Below are 20,337 nucleotides of genomic sequence, written 5' to 3'. Positions count from 1 at the left end.
ATCCCTGTACTGTTACAGTAAAAACACTAGTGAGGAAGGAAAGCTTGCAGAAGTCTTTAAAAATCAGCTAGCAAGCAGTCTTTCAAAATTACCTTTAGTCCACATAATTTATATAAAATCTGTGTATATCAAAGAGGTTTAGTGCTTGTCAGTAGCAAAGTTATTGTTAGAAGAGCTACAGGAATCATTGTGACCTTCTGAAAATATAATGACTGCTAGAGCTTTCTGAAACTGCAACAATGGATTTCTATTATAACCCAATTTACAGGCGTTCAGTTTGTGTTAACTCCCGATGGCTGGGTTTATATGGAAGAAGGAATAACAAGGGAGACTTTAGTTTTTTATTTTCAACTGCAAAGGGAGTAGCTTATTTCATATCTTTTCTCAAAATTCCCTGAATGTGTTGAATTCTTTTTTCTTAAATGTACCATAGTTCTATAAATACCGCTCTACCTTTAATAATGCATATGGTCCTCAATTCCACAAACATCAGCAGGACTACAGCAAAATACAAAGGACTTAGTTCTCTAACGTTTTTTGAGAGCCAAGAGATAGTTGCCCAGCACACTAGGAATTACAAAAAGGGCAAAGTCACCTATTGGAAAAGTAAGGAAAGTTTTTACACAGAGACAAGGTGAAATATGAAGGAATTTTGTATCTTGTATCAGACCGTACTGTAAAGGATTAACAGTGTCAAACAGAACTTGGTAAGCCCAACTCCAATACTTTATCCAAAAACATCTGTATTTTCCATGTTTACCATGTAATATTTACATTAGCATGAAGATGATGCAGCACACTTTAAGGGAAGTATAATTTCATAAATATACAGTTGTCTCATTATATACAAACACCCTGTTCTAATTTCTGTGAATGTGGAAATCTGGTAATTATGCTTCTAAGGATTTTCTACAGACTCATCCAGGAAAATACTGGTAGCCCACAAACCGTGTAAATGTTATAAGGGGTATAATTACAAAGCTATTGTAAGACTTCAACAATCCTTTTGGTGGCTTTGCTTTTATTAGAAGCACACAGACATTAGTGTGTACTTCATTAAGATTCATGTTTTATTCTGTTCGATAGGAATAGGAAGCAAAAATTCATCTGTAGCAACTGTCTTCATTTCCATTCCCAAAGGAAAATAATTTTGTTAAAGTGTCTGAGAATCAGCTAATTTTAATCACCACTTTGGGATTGTTTTGTGGTTTTGTTGTTGTTGTTGTTTTTTTAAAGGGGAAATGCACAATTATAATTTAATTTTTGTTTAAAAAGATGGCGAGGCAATCTTCCGTCTTGCTCAAATTGCAAACAGGAGAGGAAATCCTGAACTGACTAATGGCAATATAAGGGTAACGAGCGTGATAAATACTGTACACCAAATGATAATGACTTACATTTTCTGCCTGTAGCAGAGCAGCACTCAGTTCCAGACGCAAGCAAGCTCTGCCTGTGCCACGGAGCAGCCAAGGCACCGAGCCCAGCCTAGCGTCTTGGCCTGCTTTGTGCTGCATGAGTTTTGGTTAGGCTAGAATGTGGGCGGAGTGGGTTTCCATCTGACAGTCTGGCTGTCCTAAAGCTCTTGCAGTGTAAATCCACAAGTGAAACAGTGGGACTTGGAGCAAGTCACGCAGCAGCGAGATAACAAAAATGCATTCTCATCTGCGTGAGTTCCAGACTGCTGCTGTTGCCCAGGGACTATCCCCAGGAATAAAGGCATGTCAGTGTTCTATGGAAAAATAGATGAAACCATTTACCTGAAATGCACAAGGTGTGTTATCCATACAATATACTCTCAGATTGTAATCCAGAGAATTGCAAGACAGGCAGCCAAAAACCGCTACTTTCAGCTGTCGAACGGCACAGTCAGAGATCGGTTCTCCAATAAGAGCATAAGTTCCAAAGCTGTTTAAGAGAATGTGACAGGCATAAGGATCCAACAGGCAGTAGCAAGAAGTAGTTTCCTCTTCCACAGACATCACTTCCTGCAAAATGAAATTCAGGTTTAAAAAAAAAAAAAATAATCAATAGGCCTTGACAATAGGAGTCATGACATTATTTGTTTAATTTTATCCAGCTGGTATATGAAGTATTTCTGAGAGCCAGTCTGCACACTCTTTACTCATGCTGACCTCAGGGAAGGGGAGAAGGTAGACTTACCTATGGGAGTAACTGCTCCCAATTTAGCCCTGAGTCAGCAGTAGGACTTGGGGCAATATATTTTGCAGAATTCAATATGTACAGCATCTAATAATAATGATGATGCGTAAGCAATTTTAGCATGTTTTTTCAAGTGCTCTTGACTTTCTAGCCAATTTTCTTTCCCAATGTCAAGTTAAGAAATTACCTTGAAGACTAAAGTCAATAAGCAAACCTTGAACAATAGTTGGTATTTGACTTCCTTTCAGAACTTTCATTACAGTTGCATCTACCTTCATCAAAATCTACCTACCCCCTCTTCTGCCTTTCATGCTTAGTTCTGCATTACAGCATCATTAGATGAGGTCTTTGAGCAGTCTACAGCCTGGTGTTACCTCCTCATTAATTCAAGGGTGTTTGTAACCAACATTGATGGAGCTAAGGATTGAGTACATCTAAGTAGGAGAACTAAGCTGAACTTCAATTGGTTTAAATGAGAGCAACAAACAACGTAGTGGTTTAGGGGAGGAAAAGGATAGCGTGAGTTATGGTATCCATGAATATTTTAACAACTGTTTTTTCCCCTCACAATGCAATGAACCAAATAATTCCATCAGCAGCAGCGCAATAAACTCTGATTGACTATGGATTTGTGTCTAGTTACTGGGTTCGGCGGTTCTAATAACAGGTACAGCGAACACTTTACAGTTGGGAAATTCAGCACCTTTCCATCCTGTGTGGATTTCTGTAGTGCTTACTAACAGTTTGGTTCACGCTTTAGCTGTCCCTTTAGGAACATTATTAGTAGGCTGTCTCCCCAGATGATGCAGAAAGTTTAATACGTTTGAGACTGCTCCCTACCAAGCAGTTTAAGTCAAAGATGGCCAATGAGCTTAAAAAAAGTAGGTGGACAGACACAAATGCTAAAAGCCCATATCACAAATCTTTATTTCTCCAGTAAATCAGGATAAGAAAATACATGTTCAACTAAAAAAGCAAAATATTTTATTTAATGTACACTAATCCCTCAGAGGTTATGAGCACTGCATGATCACTGAATGCCTATTAAAATGATATGTACAAAGAGACTAGATTTTTAAATCAGAAGGATCCTTCTATATTATAATAAAAAAAAAAAAAGAAAGAAATTTCAAGTGTGTATTTTTAACTGGTTCCGGAACTTTCTTTATGTTATGATCAATTCCTGCATGGATATAATGATCTGTTCTGACTTGAGTCTCTTTGGGAGCTATGATCTATCTAAACAATATTTTTTAAAATAAATGGCTACTGGCTCCATTATCAAGTCATCTAAGAAAATAAATACTTTCTCATGTCACATGGGCTTGATCATACAGTTGACCCTTTTTTGCAGATGTTGGTAAAATAGTTGAAAACAGTTTAGCTGAATCTTAACAAAATGCAAAATATTTTGTTATAAAATTGTTTCTTTAAGATGTCTTTCTATCACTCACATAATCTTCGACCTGCACCTGCATGAGTAAGAGCAATCATGCTTCCATCATTAGTACAACCTTCCAAGTGGGAGCAAGGCTAAACGTACCTCCCATTTTCCTTGCTGGGTCCTTTTTTTCAAGTGAATATTCCAGTGCTCTGAACTGACTTCTGCGCAGTGTGGTATCGTCAAGGCAAAGGGGGTACTGACTGACAGATCCGAGGGGCCGCAGGTTACTTCTGGTCCTAGAAGAACATCTGTGCCTTCTGGCTGCAGGCTTTGTGCAGGGGAGAGACAAAAACAGCTGTCAGGCTCTTTTTAGCAAGGAGCGAAAACTTACTTTAACTGCAAATTTTAAAATATTTTAGTTAAAAGCTGAGTGCCTCGCTTATCTGTTACAGAAAAGGATAAGCAAGCCAATTACTGTGCTGTTTTCATGTAGAAGCAGTAACTGGACATGAAACAAAACTATTAGGCCACATCTACTCACATCGTTGGTTGGTCAGTTTAGGATTCTGGTCTTTACATTGAAATCTACTTAAATCAAATACAACACTAAAATTACTCTGTGCAAGTAAGCTTTGCTTTGTGCACCAGCTGGTAGTATTACCATCTAATTCTGCCTTCAAAGTCTGTCACGAACAATATTTTCACAGTAGCGAAGATAAAACAAATTATGGTTTAAAAACACAGTCTCATAAATTTTTCCAGATTGAGTGTGATCTCCCTGGTTTGAAAACACATTTATATTCTGCAGAATGAACCAGCTAGGTAGCTTATAGCAGACATCAGGGACAGGACTTCTTTGCTTAAATTTAGAAATCTGCAAAATAGATCTGTGCGTGTGGGCTCCATTACAGTCAGTGGAGATCCCATCAGCACAATTGAAGTCTGGGGATTCATCTAATCTGAATGTAATCGCCTGTGTTTGGTTAGATTAACTGCTTACTAAGGTATAAAGATGAAGTATCTGACAAGAATCTTCTTCTCTTTCATTCAAACCTAAATTTAACTCTGTCCCACATCACGTGTTTTCTGTACCTCTTACAATACCTGTGCAGAACCACTGACAAAACAGATGAGGCTCACTACTTCGACATTAAAACAAGCAATTGAAACATCTTCCCTGTTGGATGGGGTGGGGGTGTGTGTGTGTCAGGGTTTTTTTACACTGTAGTCCTTCATCTGGGTCATATGATCCCAATTTTTTGCTTCTAAATTAGTGAACATGTAGTTCACTCTTAAAATTAAAGCAAATGGTGCTTCCAGGATAAAAATAAGGGGAAGAACCTCAACCAAGATACAAATAAGAAGATACAAAAATAAAACCGAGATATAAATAAAAGGAAAATCCCTGCTTTTAAATTAGGATACACTTCCACTGCCATGCCACAAGCTAACAACAAGATAACAACCAAACCATCCTGTGCTGCCGAAGCCAAGCCCAGCACTTCATGGCTATGCTGTTAAATTCCAAGTCACCCAAGCTGGCCTGGATAATACATTTAAGTGAATGTAGCACTCATGTAGGCACACTTATGTGTAGCCCTGCGCTTAAATCAATCAGATTCCAATCCTGCAAATTGACTTTGCACATCTATCCGAGATCACCTGGGGGTAGCATTCTCAGTGGAACTGTAATGGTAGGTGGTCACAAAAGGCAGTTAAAAACCACCATGCTCGCTAAAGACCTTAAAAGTTCCAACAGCTTCAGTGACATCCCTTACAAAAGACTACATGTACAAGTATTTGTGAGATGCAGACTGGAATGAAAAAAAAAAAGACAAGATGCTAACAAAAAAAGGCCGATTCTGCTTTTGCTTTTTTCTTTTTCAAGTGTCATAATAAATGCTCCCCAAGCCTCAGTGCTTCTAAGTGCTTGTAGGATTCTTAGGCTAAAAAAAAAAAAAAAAAATCAAAGCACAAACACAGCCTCTTACTACAGCTGCCATGTTCCTCTTGAACAGCAGGTACAGTGAGGGGGAGGGAAGAGTGGAGAGCACAAAGCACATGGTGCTCACGCGCCTTGCTGCAGCAAAGTGTCTTGGCCGCGGCACTGACTGCCGCGTTCAGGCATGGGAGATTTGTTGAAGCGATACCAGAATGACTACTCTAAGCAAACAGTTCAAGCACAAAATGCTTTGCTTCTGCTTCTGCCTATGAATAACAATTTTTCACAACTCTTGCATTGCTAGGAAAACACTGGTTTTGCACAAAATACTGTCACTTAACACGAACCAGTGCTACCCTTTACAAATGGTATTTGATTTCCTTAAAACCCTTCCAGCAGTTACCCGGATCACCTCTCCTTCCGGTTAATCTAAGAAACCATTCAGTTATTTACAAATACAAAGAAAAATGTCTCAGGATTATCAGAAACCCTCAAGCCAACATCTATACGTATTTATTTTCCAGTAAGTTGTTCAGTTCATATGATTCCTCTCTGCTGTACCTTGGCAAAGGCTGGTGCCTTCCGTGCCTTATCTCTGTTCGATGGAGCCGCGGGAAGGGGGTAACAAAAGCACGTTTCCAGAGAGTCAGACCTTAGTTATTTAACTTGGTCGGTGCATTTCTATCCTATCTCTCTCCCAACACACACGTCCTTTGCCAGGTGGCTGCTGCTGACAAATGCATAAAATATGGGGAGGGTGGGGAGGTGGTGGTGGAGGGATTTTCCTAAAGTTACCTCCAGTACAAAGCTTGACACTTCATCTTCGATAACGGCAGCCAAGTAGAGATTATTTTGTTTACAGCATAACAGTCTTAGAGGATGTGAACCCAGAGCTTTAGATATGCCATGGTGATGAATCCCATCAGAAACAGCTCAAATTTTTCAAGCATCAAGAATGAAACAAAACAAATATACAAGACAAAAAAAGAAATTACGTCAATAGTGGTAGGAGAGTCCTGGTAGCAGCCTAGCAAAGCTGATGTGAAAGACAACTGGGAGGCACCCCACCCACCTCATTACAATAAATAAATTAAAAAAAAAATAAAATCCAGTCACAGAAATAGCATAGGCTCTGGTCACTCTGGTCCCAGCCGCTGCCAGCCTTCCTGTGTGCGATGGCTGGCTGCACGCATCATGGGGAGGAGAAGCGCACGGACGTGTGTGAGTGACCGACGACAAGCCCGTCTGAAAGGAGCTATTTAATTGCCTTGAGAGACTCATTCCCCATGTAGAACATATTGGACAAACATATGGGAGTTCTGGGAATTATTTAATGCCAAATGAACTGAAATCAGTTAATTAGATGAACTCTCACACTTGTTGCAAGTAGCAAGAGTCTTTCTGTGCAATAACTGACATGGCATTAAGACTCGCATGCAGTTCTGAGCCATTTATTAGGCAACACAGGCAAGAAGAACATCACCAAATGCGAGTGTTTAATATTCCCATTGTTGCAGGGCAAAACAAATCAATAACTAGCTCTGTCCCCTCAAATCCATCAAAATCAAAGGTCTGTAAGTTTTCCAGTAAAAGAAAGAGAAAATATTTGGTCACTGCTGCTGAGCAAGAATTAGTTGGTTTTTTTTTCTAAAAATACCGCACTGTAAGGAAACATTAGGAATTTCACTCCACAATATTCTGCCCTCTACAAAGTACTAGTAAAGAGGTTTCTTGCATTTAGAGCTTCATTTTCAGTTCAGAAATTGCTGCTAGAGGGACATTTGTACCTGAAGCCAGAACGCTGAGGAAATTCTCTGGGGAGGATCTAGTCCCTCCAGGAGAGGTCTCGTGCCACTCCAAGCCCCGCTCATGTCAGCTGCCAAAGCAGCTGCTTCTGCGTCTGTCAACCTGGCCTAAAGCAACAGCAACTGCTGCTACAGATGCTCCATGTTCTTGCCACTTTCTGCTGTGCACAGGCCCTAGCGTTGCAGGTGTGGGGGTACCAAGGCGTGTATTCCACCCCAAAGCGCTGCTCCATTAAAATTCTGTGTTGGGATACTGTGAGTGTTAACCAGAGAAGCAAGGAAGTGAAGAGGAAACAATGCTGAGTGTCCATTCTTCCCTCGACACAATGACTTTCAGAGAAGAATTTAATATTTGCCTTTCAATATTTACTCTCCCAGTGACTTATTACAAGCTTCTGCAGCAGGGACTGGCACATCCCACTCCTCTAAATGAACCGTGATACCTGTCTGGCAGCGAACACACCTCTGCCTGGCGTCTGGGTTTCTCATTGCAGTTCATCCCCGGATGGCAAAAATACCTGCTTTCAGACTGCCACAGACACTGAAACTCTGGTTTTCCCTCCCCTTTGCACTGACACTTACACACATGAATGCGACGTAAAACCAGCAAAATAAATGCATGGTTTAAAAAAATCAATTTGAAAGAGGAAGAGCATGATATTTAAACTATACACCCATCGAACCTGCAGTTTCCAGCTGAAATGGATTCTGTTGCTGTGGGTTGCATTTGTGAGATGAGAGCATTTTGCCTTCAGAAAATAAAGGTACATTATTTGTCACGTTCATATACCACATTGCTTGTAAATGCACACATTTATGAAACTTTCATTTTTCAAATTATGTAATTATGAAATATTTTAAGTCTGGGCAAGACCATCTGGATACATTCTGTGTACGCCACAGAACTCCAGTGTGTGAATAATATGTATAGGCCTTGGACACTGGGAGTTAGGTGTGCAGCAGAAATACATTCCGGTTTTCGTACGGTGCATCCAAACGTGTTCAGTTACCATTGAACCTTCACATTTCTGCTAAATTCCCACAAAACAAAAAGACAAAGAAAATGGGGGGAGTAGTAATATGAGACCTGGTCTTCACAGTCCTCTCAGTTTTCTTTTCTCCTATTTTTCCACTCTAATCTTCCAACTCTCATTTTGACCGTATAGCTGGAATCTCTGAAAATATTATTTTACAGTATTTTCATAGTCGTTGCTTCTCAATTAAAATTTTTTTACAAATATTTAGCATATAGCTGCATATTCACAATTTACAAAGTTTAGTCAATCTAAATTCACAAGTTTCTGTATGATACTAACCAACCACTAATATACAACTCCCAACTTTATGTTTGATGGCAGAATGCAGTGTGAGGGTTTTCTCTGTGTTCAGGGACCCAAATCCTTACAGTTTATACGAGCACATGTAAAGAAAAATATTTTTTTATACTATAGGTGACTAAATGGTCATCTTAATTAAGAATCACTTTGTTCTCATCTTTCCTTGCATTGCAGTGGGTATGGCATTGAAACATAATGTTAAAATGACAGCAGCACGTAGAGTGAAGTGTAAGAGAAAAAGTTTGCAATAAAGGAGAAACAGGAAAAAAAAAAAAAAGACAAACAGGAAAAATAGAGATATTTCAGGGCAGATTATGCCCTCTGTTACAGCTCCGTTAACCTTGTTTATGGAATACAGACCGCATTCAACACGGATACTGCGCTCTCTGGATAATTGCAGACCGACCTTTTTTCTCTGATACAGTTATCACACAGGGTATTTTAGAGAGCTTTACGTGCATTACAGGCATGTAAGAGAACTGCAACAAATCTGCCTACTGCTTCAAAGTGAATCGGTAACATAATTGGGACCAGAGCCCAGGATCCCAAATACTTGCCCATGCCTCGTACTGCCCGCCCCATCAGTAGGTTCTGTCATTAGACGATGGGATTATCAGCCCTCGGACTGGAATATCAAACCTTTCACTGCATCCAAGAACACCTACTTCTTCATTAGCACATGACTAGAAAGTGTAAAATCCAAACGCAGAACTAGATCAACCCTCCCCTGACTGCTGAAGTACACGACAAGGTTTCCCCCCCTTTACCTGAAGAGCATCAGGAAGTGGCAAGTTTTGGGGGGTAAAATACTGTCCCCAGTGTTGCTGACTTAGAAGAAATTATCTCTGCAGGGCTCAGCACATAAGAATCATAATTTGGCACCTTTCAGCCTGTCTCTCTTCAACACCTTCCTTTCTTACAATTCTATTTATATTTTTTTAAATAGAGTATTATGCTCCCTCTATAGAAAGGAAAGCTCAAAGCTGAATTGTCATGCAGAAGGTGTCAGTGCTTCTATTAATTTTGTTCCAGCTGTTCTCATCTTATTTCTAGACCCCAGTAAGACCAGTTACTCTGCCATAGCTGGCAAACATCTCTCTCTTTCGCAACAATCTAATTGGATTGCAGTATGTATTTTTATTTATTTTTCACTTCTGAAACCTCTTCAAGCATGTATTCTGGCAGCAGGTGGTTGTGCAGCACTAGGATTTTAAAGATGACAGCCACACACCAGACCTTCTGCTGGCTCTTCCATGAGGAACACGTGGGGCTCAGGAGTCAGCTGTTGCCAATGGATGTGCCATCTTTAGTAGAATCCTGAAGTATTTTGGTGCTGTCACCTGCGCAGAGCTGCTGTCACATCTGCTGAAACGCTGTTTTGCTTTTCTTGGAGAAATACACTTGACCTGCCTCCTTGGTGGGGAGAGTTCGAGATGGGGGGACGTGAACAATGGCCTGGGGGTGAGGAGTCCTTCCATGACAGTAACCTACAGGCTCTGGCTGGTTTGTGGTGGGACAGAACTAGCAAGAGGATCTCCCGGCCAACAGTACCAAAACTTAACATCCCCGTCCTGGTAACCAAGTGACAATTTCTGACTGCACAGAACCCCTCACAAGCTGCAATTCCCTGCAGCCTGTAACTAACCGCACTGATGCATCCTGAGGCATCTTGTTCAGAGAAGAAACCAGCAGACAGCGGTCTCTGGTCCAGCGGGGCTCTGCTTGGGCTTTCTGGCTTCAGTAGGAAGTCAGAATTATGCAAGGAGGCAAGAGACATTTCACTCTAATTCTTGCTTGGGCCAGAATCAATAGCTTTGTTGTTTCTTTCACAAACATCAATAAGCTGTACTTTCTGCCAGCATCAAAGCATGGACGTGGTGTTTGAAGGCTGAGCTTAGCTATTTTTCTCTGTAAGTAGTCCTTCAGAGATTCTTTAGGAAATTCTAGCTGCAAGAAGAGGATCTATGCAGTGAAGCCCCTATATGTGTCCCTAAAACTTTTTGGTTTGATGTCTTTTTGGTGGGACCACGAGTTCCATCACTGATCTGTTCAGTTACATGAGACGCTAAAGAATTTTCAAACCTGAATTTGATTTCTCTTTAGGGTAAATGAGTTTCTCATTCCACAGAGGATTGTATCAATTTACAGCAAAACCAGCTGATAATCTCATCACAGTATCTGTAGTGCACAGACAGGGATTTATTTTTTTTTTTCCCCACTACAAAGTGACAGGGAATTCAGCGTACCTCTGTCAGATCCCGTATCATCTCCATTCCTCTGCGTCTTTGAATGTGTATCTTACACCAGCCACCTCAATAGATAAATGAAGATTGGAAGTGACAGCTAACCCACTAGTCCTAAATAATCTAAATCTGACCAATTTGATCCTTATTCTGTCTCACACATTTAAGATCCATAAGGTACCTTTTACGGCGAGTTCAAATCTCTGCAAGAACAGTGGGCTTCCTTCTTCTGTGCACCTACTGATCTCGTTAACTTCCGTACTACATTCAATTCCATTGACCACCATACGACGTGGACAAGGTTTCATTCAGAAATTACAACTCAAGCAAATTAATTTTTAATGGGTGATACGTCTCTCATCTTCCCTACACGCGTACAAACCAGGCACTGGGGCTGAACGGCTGCACTCTGCCACCCTCAGTGCGCGGCGGCCGGTGGGCGACGCAGGGGAGGGCTCCCAGCTCGGCAGTGCCCGCGGCCCCCGCCAGGAAGGTCTGGTTTGTTCCACCCAGTTCAGGTGGGCAAAGGATACATCAGTCTTGTCTCAACTATGTAAAGAAAAATCCAAGTGTTTTGATGGAAAATGATGTTTGCTTTTGTCTCACTTGATAGAATTTCACTTTAAAGAAGGAAGGAAGGAAAAATCTCCCTGTGATAATCTTCAGTTGGGTTTGCTACCTCTGCTCCTGCCCACAAAAAAGGAAAACAGTAGGCAAAATTTGCTGCTTGTTTTTAATTAACCTATTTTAATTCATTTCTGCAGAACCCTCACGCATAAAACAGCTGGGGTGTTTTTTTCTTCCTTCCTTTTACATATTTTAATCTTTCATTGAAAATGATCAAAAACCTGTGGCAGCAGATGGGGATGGAATATAGAAGTTTTCACAAAGGACTGCAGATATCAGAGGAGAAAAAAAAAGATTTCACTTTAAGTTTCGAAAAATATTTATAGGCAGCTTTGTATCTTTCGGTTCTTAAAGGGCAATTCCAGCAATCATTCGACTATAAGTTATTGTAAGTAAATATTTACTGGATGTACAGTTATTTTCCTCTTTCCATGTCTCAGGTATACCCACCAATTTTTACAGAGCTTTTAGCTGAGTGTATATTTAAGATGAAGGAGATGAGAGAAATAACTGCTGTGGAGAACTATAACCAGCTCTCCCATCTCCAGTTGTTCCAGCCTGCCCTTGATTACTACTTCTGAAAAATGTCCCTCTCACAAGCACTCGAAATGAGGCTTCATCAGTGAACTGCTCCTCTCCTGAAATTATCCTTAATCAATTAAAGTATATACTACAGATTATTCATTTATCTCTATTTGGAATGTAAATTGTGAAAGGGTAGTTTGAGAAGGCTAGGAAAGTTTTTTAAGAACTTTCTTTTGGCAAAACCATTGTTGGAGTCACAGCTAAGTCTGGAAGTAAAGGTAGAACCAATAAATTCTGTCAGTGCACTTTAACTACAATTTGCCAGCCTCGTGCAGACTTAGGAGCAGCAGAAGGACCAAACATCAAAATAGATGACATTAATTCAGGAGAAGTTTAGATTAGAGAAAGGAAAAAAAAGGTCAGAAAATTTAACTGAAAAGCCTCAGTGGAACAAAGCTGCATTACAGAATTAACGAGCCCTGTTACAGAACCTGCACATAGCACGTTCTCAGCGAGTTTAACTTTTCACTAGGTGAAGACATGGTCTTGTACTTGCAGGGATGCACACAAGATGCAGAGATGCACACAAGATGCACCAACTGACTTGTGGCAACTGAAAAAGGGGGACTGCAGAGTGCATTTCAGTAGCTTATTTCAATTAAGTAAAGTTTGACTATCCCTGTCACTTGTCATCTGATAACCTCAAAAGATTTAGCAGTCATTTATGCCCCAGAGAAGGGCAGCAGAGAAGATTAATTTGTCCATGGCATGACAAATTAATGACATAAATAATGACAATAAAAAAAATGACATGAAACGTGGTCATTCGGAAGTGTGGAAGAGTAGTAGTACGTGACAGTTTAAAGACAAAGAACACCCTCCTGCTTCAGAAGCTGATCAGGTACCGAGATGTTCCTATAGGTTTCAAAGGGGACAGACTCTGCCTTAAATAATTTTTGTCTTTAAAACCATTCTTACATACCTTTAGTGAGTAGAGAAGTTTTGTTTAGCCTTTGAGGCTTACCTGCTGCAGTAGAGCTCTATCTAGCACAGAAAAGGGAGGGATGCCAAGGTGAGCAGTGCTGTAAAAAAGATGTAAATTGCAGTTTCTGCTGCCTGCAGTGTGAGTACATTCCTGAGAAGCCTCGTCCAGGCACTTGACTGACTCTACTTAGTCACAAAATGAAAACCCAATGTAAACAACAGGTCAAGAAGGTGAAGTATACTTAGTGGTAATGAAAACAAAGTCTTAAGTGATCCATACCACAGCCTAGTGGCACAACTTAAAGGCTGAGAAAAAGGTTTCTAAATGTTCTGTGTTTGCTGACACTTATAATTTCAAAGGCAACATCAAGGTTCCTTAAGCTGGGGCAGTGTGGGGAGGGAATATACCTGAACAAAGTACGTAAGCCAGAATGACTGTGGCTGGTTTTCCTGAGCATACCTCACTGAGAAGCTAAAAGGCAGGGTGTATTTACCTGTATTTTATCTTATTTTACCTGTATTTTACCTTATTTTACCTGCAGAAGGACAGAAATTCCTGGAAAACACAGGCAGGAAAGGGGGGAAAACCAGACTGATAGAGGGGTTCTGTTGTGTTGTCTGAACTCAGATGCTTGCGTGGGGAGAGGGACTGGGACAAGTACTTAAAACAGCAGGTGGAGGTTTGATGCAGACAGCACGACTAGTCATTAATAACACTAAAAGGTGTAGTAATTCGAGAGGTATCTTAAGTATTGCTTAGTGTCTAGACAGTAACTTGGGATCACGTTTCTGTTTTTCTTCCCTGTTCTTCTACTACTGTAATTTCAGACAAGATGTTTAAGAGGTTACTTCAAATCCCTTTTAGTTCTTCATGTGCAACTTGAGGCATACTGACCCAGTATTGGCACTGCTGGCCAGTCCTGCATCTCAGTCCAGCAACTAGACGCATGATTCAGTCAACAAAAGGTTGCACTTTTCACCCCAAGCTCTTCTAGTCCTTTTCACCTCGCCTCTTAAGAGAGTAGTGCAACCTGAGTATCTCTCAAGTCCCTCAAATTCACAGGGAACTTGCCAAGAACCAAATGCAATAGTTCTCTAAAGTCTTCACTTCAGAGTAAACTTACATATGAAACTAAATAACACATGCTTTCACCTCATGAAAAAAAAAAAACCACCACCACCAAAAAAAAAAATTGTCTTAGGGAAAAAAAAAGCAACCGTAGGTCTAAAAATGAAGAATATGTTCAACCAACCTTGACGGCTCAAGACTATGTCTAGCATTTCATAAGCTTTACGTTCCCTCTGAATCCAGGTATTAGTCTAGTGAGCATGCTACGCTCAGCCTGAACACACTCTCTTAATTTGCTGGATTATACTCAATTACATACCACTTTTTTAATTCTACTCTCTTGTAGGGTTTGATCAGTTTGCAGCTGAAAGCGAATGAACCAAGCAGGCACAGAGAGCCGAGCCTGGGCTCTGCTGCTGGGTGGTCTGTCAGGCTCAAAGACACAGGGAGCGCAGAGCACTGTGGTTCTTTATAATCCATGTTGTCTGAAAATTAAAGCCACTAGGAAGTCTTTTTATGGAAACAGCTATCAAAATCTACTAAACTCATCTCTTTCTCTGGCCACGTTTAGTCATAAAAATAAAGGGGAAGATCCACCCTAAAGCAAGTGACTTCGAGCCAAATCCCATTGTCTTTCCCATGCAGAATGAAGGCAGCCTGAAGTGATTACAGTGGAACCGATGACAATACCCACTTGTGCAGCTGGCAACAGAATTTAGTGCCCTGCATCTAACAGAACATTTTTGAAAGTTTTAAAAGCATCTAGAAATGAGCTAGGATTCTTTTGTACGACAGACATTTGCAACATACATAATGCACCAACATATAAAAAGCCACCCCTATGACCTCCATTTGCCAAACCATAGTTGTTCTCTTTGTTTCTTTTTTCCTTCTTGTCTTTGAAATAAATATGACAGAGCTGAAACCTTGCGAACATCAGTGAATATTAACTTGTCTATTTATGGAAGACCACCAGTATTTCAAACATCACCTTCCTGCCCCACTAGATGCAATGTTGAAAATACCCTAAGGATAAAAGTACAGTTTAATTTCTGCTTACAGCTGCTGGTGCTGGCAAATCCAGCTGGGGGAACAGATTTATAAACCAAAATATTTTTAGAAATGGTCCTGAGCATTCACTTACACACATCATCTAGGCTACCAAACATCTGTCATGATGTAACAACAATTCAGTACTTGCAGACCATAGGGTCATTCAAAGCGATGACCTGGATAGTGCATTTTAACCTCCTGCCTGCATATTATGAGAGTCTATAGACCCAAAGGTTCTAAGTAATTAATGAAGGCACCTGTGCTGTTAGTACACCTGTGACATAAGTCTGCAAATCAAAAATGATAAAATCATTGACTCAGTATTTAGCACTTCTACATCAGTCTCCTTGAGGTATCCCATCCTTTAACAGCATATGCAATAATTCCATGTGATTTCACAAAAGCATCACACAAAGATCATTTTTGCTGTCATTTATACAGATCGAGCATGTCTCAACAGTGTGGTCACAACCAGTAACAGGGAAGATGGAGTGACTCTTGCACATTCCATGCTTTAGACAGTGTTGGCAAGAAATTCATTAAATGAGGCAGTTCCACAGATAGCGCACACACATGTGTGTGGTTTTATGTCCTCACCTGGACTCCTTTTGAGTGATGGCAAGGTAGATTTCCCACGAACTCTCTTCAGGAATTGCTCCATGTGGTATCAGCAAACTGACTCCTACAAAAGAGCAAAGGCAGAACTTACCTTTGGGAAAGGCACTAGGTGTCAAGAACAATGCGCAACTGGCCTCTGATTTACAAGACCCAGAAAGGCCATCTACTAGAGCAGAAGAACGCTCCTCTGAAATAGTGGTTCTGACTACAACGTTATCAGAAGAAAGGAAAAAAAGGTTATTAATATGGTCCAAATAGTTATTAACATTTAACTGTCTTAGAGCCTGGAATTCTATAGATTCATAAGCCTAAAAACTTCTTGCTCCAACAGAGCTCTTAAGCGGTTACTTCCCATTCTTTTGTGTCCCTAAATGACACTCGATTCATAGTCAAGATATTACTGAAGGCTTCTCTTCGTCCTTGGGTACAGGCAGACTTCTTTGTCTACTTCACCACTTGCACAAAAAGGAATAATGTATGGAAACAAAAGGTAACATCAGCTGCTTAGTTAAGGCTCCCAGCAAAAGTATCCAACATCAGGAATTTTATTTAGCGTGATATGAACACAGTAATGTAGTGCAATATCCTGCAGGACTATGATTTTAACATCTTTTATTTGATTCTAATTTCATGCCATATGTTTTCGGCTAATTTAACAAACAATTTCTTAAGTCTAAAATATCTCTCCCGAAACTCTGAAGTCACAAAACAAACTCTACTTCTTACAGAATGCAAATTGAGCTTCTCTGCTGTGATGTTTCAGTGCATAGCCCAATCTTGAAATGCCAGTTGACTTTGAAGTGCCCCACTATGGAAATCTGTCAAGCTATTAAGCTAAAAGAAAGAGAAAACCAGAAAGCCAGGAGTAAATGCTAATGAGAGCCACACCAGAGTTTTCACGGAGAGCGGAAGCTATTCTCCAGAGACGTCTGTTTGTTAGATGCTGCAGACTTCAGTAACATAATGAAGTCTGACAATGTTAACGCAGTCAGACGTTGATGCATGTAGATTCTGCTTTGAATATGACCCCATTATATAAGATGCTGATCCAATATCAACCTCCTTCCTGGGGAGCCCTTCTTTTGGATCAGGATCCAAGTAAGCAAAAGCTTTGATTAATATGACTTTCATGCTGAAGACATCAAGAGAGGCAGCAATTTATAACAGTTCAAATAGGCATAATGCCTCTTCACTACTCATCCCAAGCTTTCTTCTGATCAGTCATCTCCTGTGTGGGCAACATGCTCTACTTCCCAAAATTTGTATTAAGGGAGACCTATTTTTTCTCCCCCCCCCCCCTTTTTTTTTAAAAACTTATAGAACACTACATCAGAAAAGATAAGTTTAATCTAGAATTATTTTATATGCTTTTAATGAGAAAGGATCTACCCACCTGTGTTTGGAACCACTAAACGGCCACCCAGGTGTCCAAAAATGGCAGTTGTCTTCAGCTCACTTGTTGTTGAAATAGAAGACAGGTTCTGAATATACGTCGCCTTGTTTCTAGCCTGTATCGTACCAAAAGCTCTATTATTCCCATGAGGAAAAGTTCCAGAATGCGCCTTTCCATGATACTCAGCCCTCTCTGTCACCCCTAGGGACACCATGAATGAACTCTGAACTTTGACTTTGATGTCTGACAGTGGGTTGAACAGTGAAGACTCTGTCATCAGCTCCTTGTCCATGGGATCCTGCAGGCAGATGGGCCCGCTGTACGTTCTGCTCACGGTCAGGTCAGGCTGCATGGAGGAGTTCAAAAGCAGGGAGTTACCTGGCAGAACGAAGCAGATCAGGGCGTCAATTACGGCACTGAGATGTTAAATCAGAAATCTCTTTCTGACCTCTGCACCGTCTTCTTTTTGACTTGCTCTTCCTGATAGCTCAGGGCTCAAAATCACAGAAGGCAATGTTGAAAAACTGGATGAAATGATGCTCTAGAACTAACGGGTACTTGATCACTATGTTTTCACACTTCAGGCAACTCCAGAGTGCACGAATCCAGGAATGAACTTGATTTTTGTTTTGGACTCAGGTTTGTGTGTATGCCTTTTTTTTTTTTTTTTTTAACATTATAACCCATTGGGTGAATACACGTCTTCCTGCAGACTTTCCTTGAGCTTACACAAAACGATAGCTTCGTGCCTGAGGGAAACCAGCTTGAAAAGAAAGTGGGACAAGAATAATGTAGGAAAAAATATCCATTTTGGAGCATTTTAGCTCAGAAAACACTCTAAAAAAACCAAAGGAATGGATATCAGATTTAGGGCCTGAATCCTTTAGCTGGTTTGACCTTTTTTTTGTTTGTTTTTGTGGTTGTTGTTTTTTTTTTTTGGTGGTGTTAGTTTTGTTTGTTTGGTTCTTAGTAAATAAAAGCTTTCTGAAGTAACTAATTTTCTGGAAATTATCTGTGCTGTATCCTTGAAAATCTGATCACTTTAAGGGACTGCAGGCTGGGTTGCTAACATTATAAATATACTTCTCTGAAGAACAAAATTTGGGTCACACTAATCCGTTGTTCATATGTCAGGATTGTGCTCTCTTTTCTCAGCAAACTGAACAGAGAAATGGCCTTTTTTTCAGCTGAATTGTTTTGTTTACAAATGCTTTTACTTAGAAAACCCACAGACAGAGAACCCAAAGTGAGTGAAACTGAGCTAACAGCATCCTGGCATGAGAGAAGTTAGCCTGCTCAGGCATTTTCAGAGCATCCAGAACTAACGTTTTTGAACCATTAAGTCAAACAAACAATTCTCCAGACTCAAAACAAGACTTTCAAGGCAAACTGAACAGCAAAGGAAAAAGTTGCTATTTGAGGCAGTCATTGAGAATTACATGACTCTGATTGAAGGCTTAGATTTTTAAATGAATGAGTAAACATCCTTCGAACATCCTTGTCTACCAAGCCCTTTTTCCAATTTCTTGCAACTTATGCCTGGCAAGGAACGTCTCCCAGAAAATAAAGTCACTGTCAAAACAACAACAACAAAAAACTTGCACAAAACAAACTCTGCAACATATTTTACTTCTCTGAAGAGAGAAGAGACATGGGGATACTTCCACACTCCACCAACACACCCATCCACTCACAGTAAGGCAGGTCTCTATGTTAGAATGTCAGTACAGGATTAAAGAGACGTATCATTTAAAGGTAATCAACATTTGTATCCCTCCCCACCTTTCTGACCAAAGGAAATAATATTCCAGAAAACATCTGAGTGCTGCTTTTATTAAAAATAATTATTTCTTCCATATTTTATTGTATTGTGACTTTTTGAAGTTTGGGGTTGTTTTTTTTTTTAAAAAAAATCAATACACATTTACACACATTTATTTCCCACAGACCTCAGAACGCGGGTGTTTGCACGCTAACAGCAGCTTATAAAAATACTTAAAAGTTGTGTTTGTCAAATTAACAGTTAAAAACTAATCACTTTTACTGCAGCAAAGAAAATAGGAGATCTGTAACTGAATAGGAAGGAACTACAGGCATGCGCTCTGGGTTTCTTTGAATTTGGTTGAGCTTTTTCTAAGTCACAAACGTCAGCGTGGAAGAAGCTAGTGACAGTATTTCTAAAGCACTTAGAGTGTGGTCAGGAAAGATTATGTGTTTGTCCAAGTTGCCATGAGAGATCAGTAGCAGAGACAGTACGAGACAGCTCTAACCACCAGATCGTGCTCCGTGCACTGCGGCTGCCCCTTCCCTGGCTGCCAACGCATCTGCTCAGCAATAAGCTGCGATGCCTTCCCACCGCCAGGCAGAGCAGGGGCTCAGTATCTCTGGGCAGTAGGAGCTCTGGAGAGAAGAAAATGAAATCACAACACTAACCTTGTCTGACTGTTTTAAAATTAAATGTCTGGAAGCCTCCTGTCAGTGCAGATGAATCAATCACATCGACGCCGTACTCACTCTGACTCCGTCTGTAAAGGGTGACGCCAACCACCAGCACAGCCACAGCAATGACTGCTGCTCCCAGGCCGGAGTACAGGGCAATGTCACTGGCGGTCTCGATATCTGAAAGGAGAGAGAGCGGGTACCACGTCAGCAGCGCTCACGAGGCCGTTCTGGCTGGCCGTGAGCAGAGGTGATTGTATGAGGCCCCAGATGTGGCCAGGGAAGTAACGCTTGGAACAGAAATGTGGAGCAGATCACAGCAGGATAGTGGAGCACAAAGGAACACTGAAAAGCAAGCACTGAAAGCATGAGCAAATTTCCTGCTGCATCACTCCGTACAGGCGAGCATACGTTGTTTCAGGGATTGCATCACGGTCTTTACAGTTGTTTGGTTTTTGTTTTTTTTTGGGGGGGGGGGGGTGTTCGTTTTTGTTTTGTTTTGTTTTTTTTTTAAATGGGGGAGTTGGACTGGTAGCAGTCAGGAGCAGAGCACTTGCCACTGAACCGCCTTCTGTCTCAGCAGCACACCCTGCTAGCTCGGGCTCCTTGCAGAGATGCGCCATCATTTCCCATTCCAGCCTGGTGGAGATCGTCACGGTCCCTTAAAGGGAGGACATGGGACAACTGCCGCTAGGGAGGGCTGCTTTGACTATCGGCACAAGTCTCAGCTATTGCCAGCTTCCAGGGACATGCAAGGT

The 20,337-nt window shown here is 40.8% G+C and overlaps 1 protein-coding gene across 2 annotated transcripts in view; it reads right to left on the bottom strand.

Annotated features, from left to right (window-relative positions):
- Positions 1 to 20,337, bottom strand: part of UNC5D (unc-5 netrin receptor D) — a 214,927-nt gene that overhangs the window by 29,853 nt on the left and 164,737 nt on the right. The window contains exons 8-12 of one of the 2 annotated variants that reach the window (XM_080370205.1): positions 19,574 to 19,759; positions 17,141 to 17,518; positions 15,727 to 15,811; positions 3,704 to 3,872; positions 1,758 to 1,985 (exon numbers count right to left, since the gene is read on the bottom strand). In XM_080370205.1, the coding sequence (XP_080226331.1) occupies positions 1,758 to 1,985; positions 3,704 to 3,872; positions 15,727 to 15,811; positions 17,141 to 17,518; positions 19,574 to 19,759 (1,046 nt within the window). The remainder of the gene's footprint in view (positions 1 to 1,757; positions 1,986 to 3,703; positions 3,873 to 15,726; positions 15,812 to 17,140; positions 17,519 to 19,573; positions 19,760 to 20,337) is intronic. The other variant, XM_080370206.1, reaches the window with a different exon arrangement.

The sequence above is a fragment of the Falco punctatus genome, assembly GCF_963210335.1.
Source record: "Falco punctatus genome assembly, chromosome: 20".
Taxonomy (NCBI): domain Eukaryota; kingdom Metazoa; phylum Chordata; class Aves; order Falconiformes; family Falconidae; genus Falco; species Falco punctatus.
Note: the sequence above shows the minus strand (reverse complement) of the source record. Positions and strands in the feature narration are given on the sequence as shown.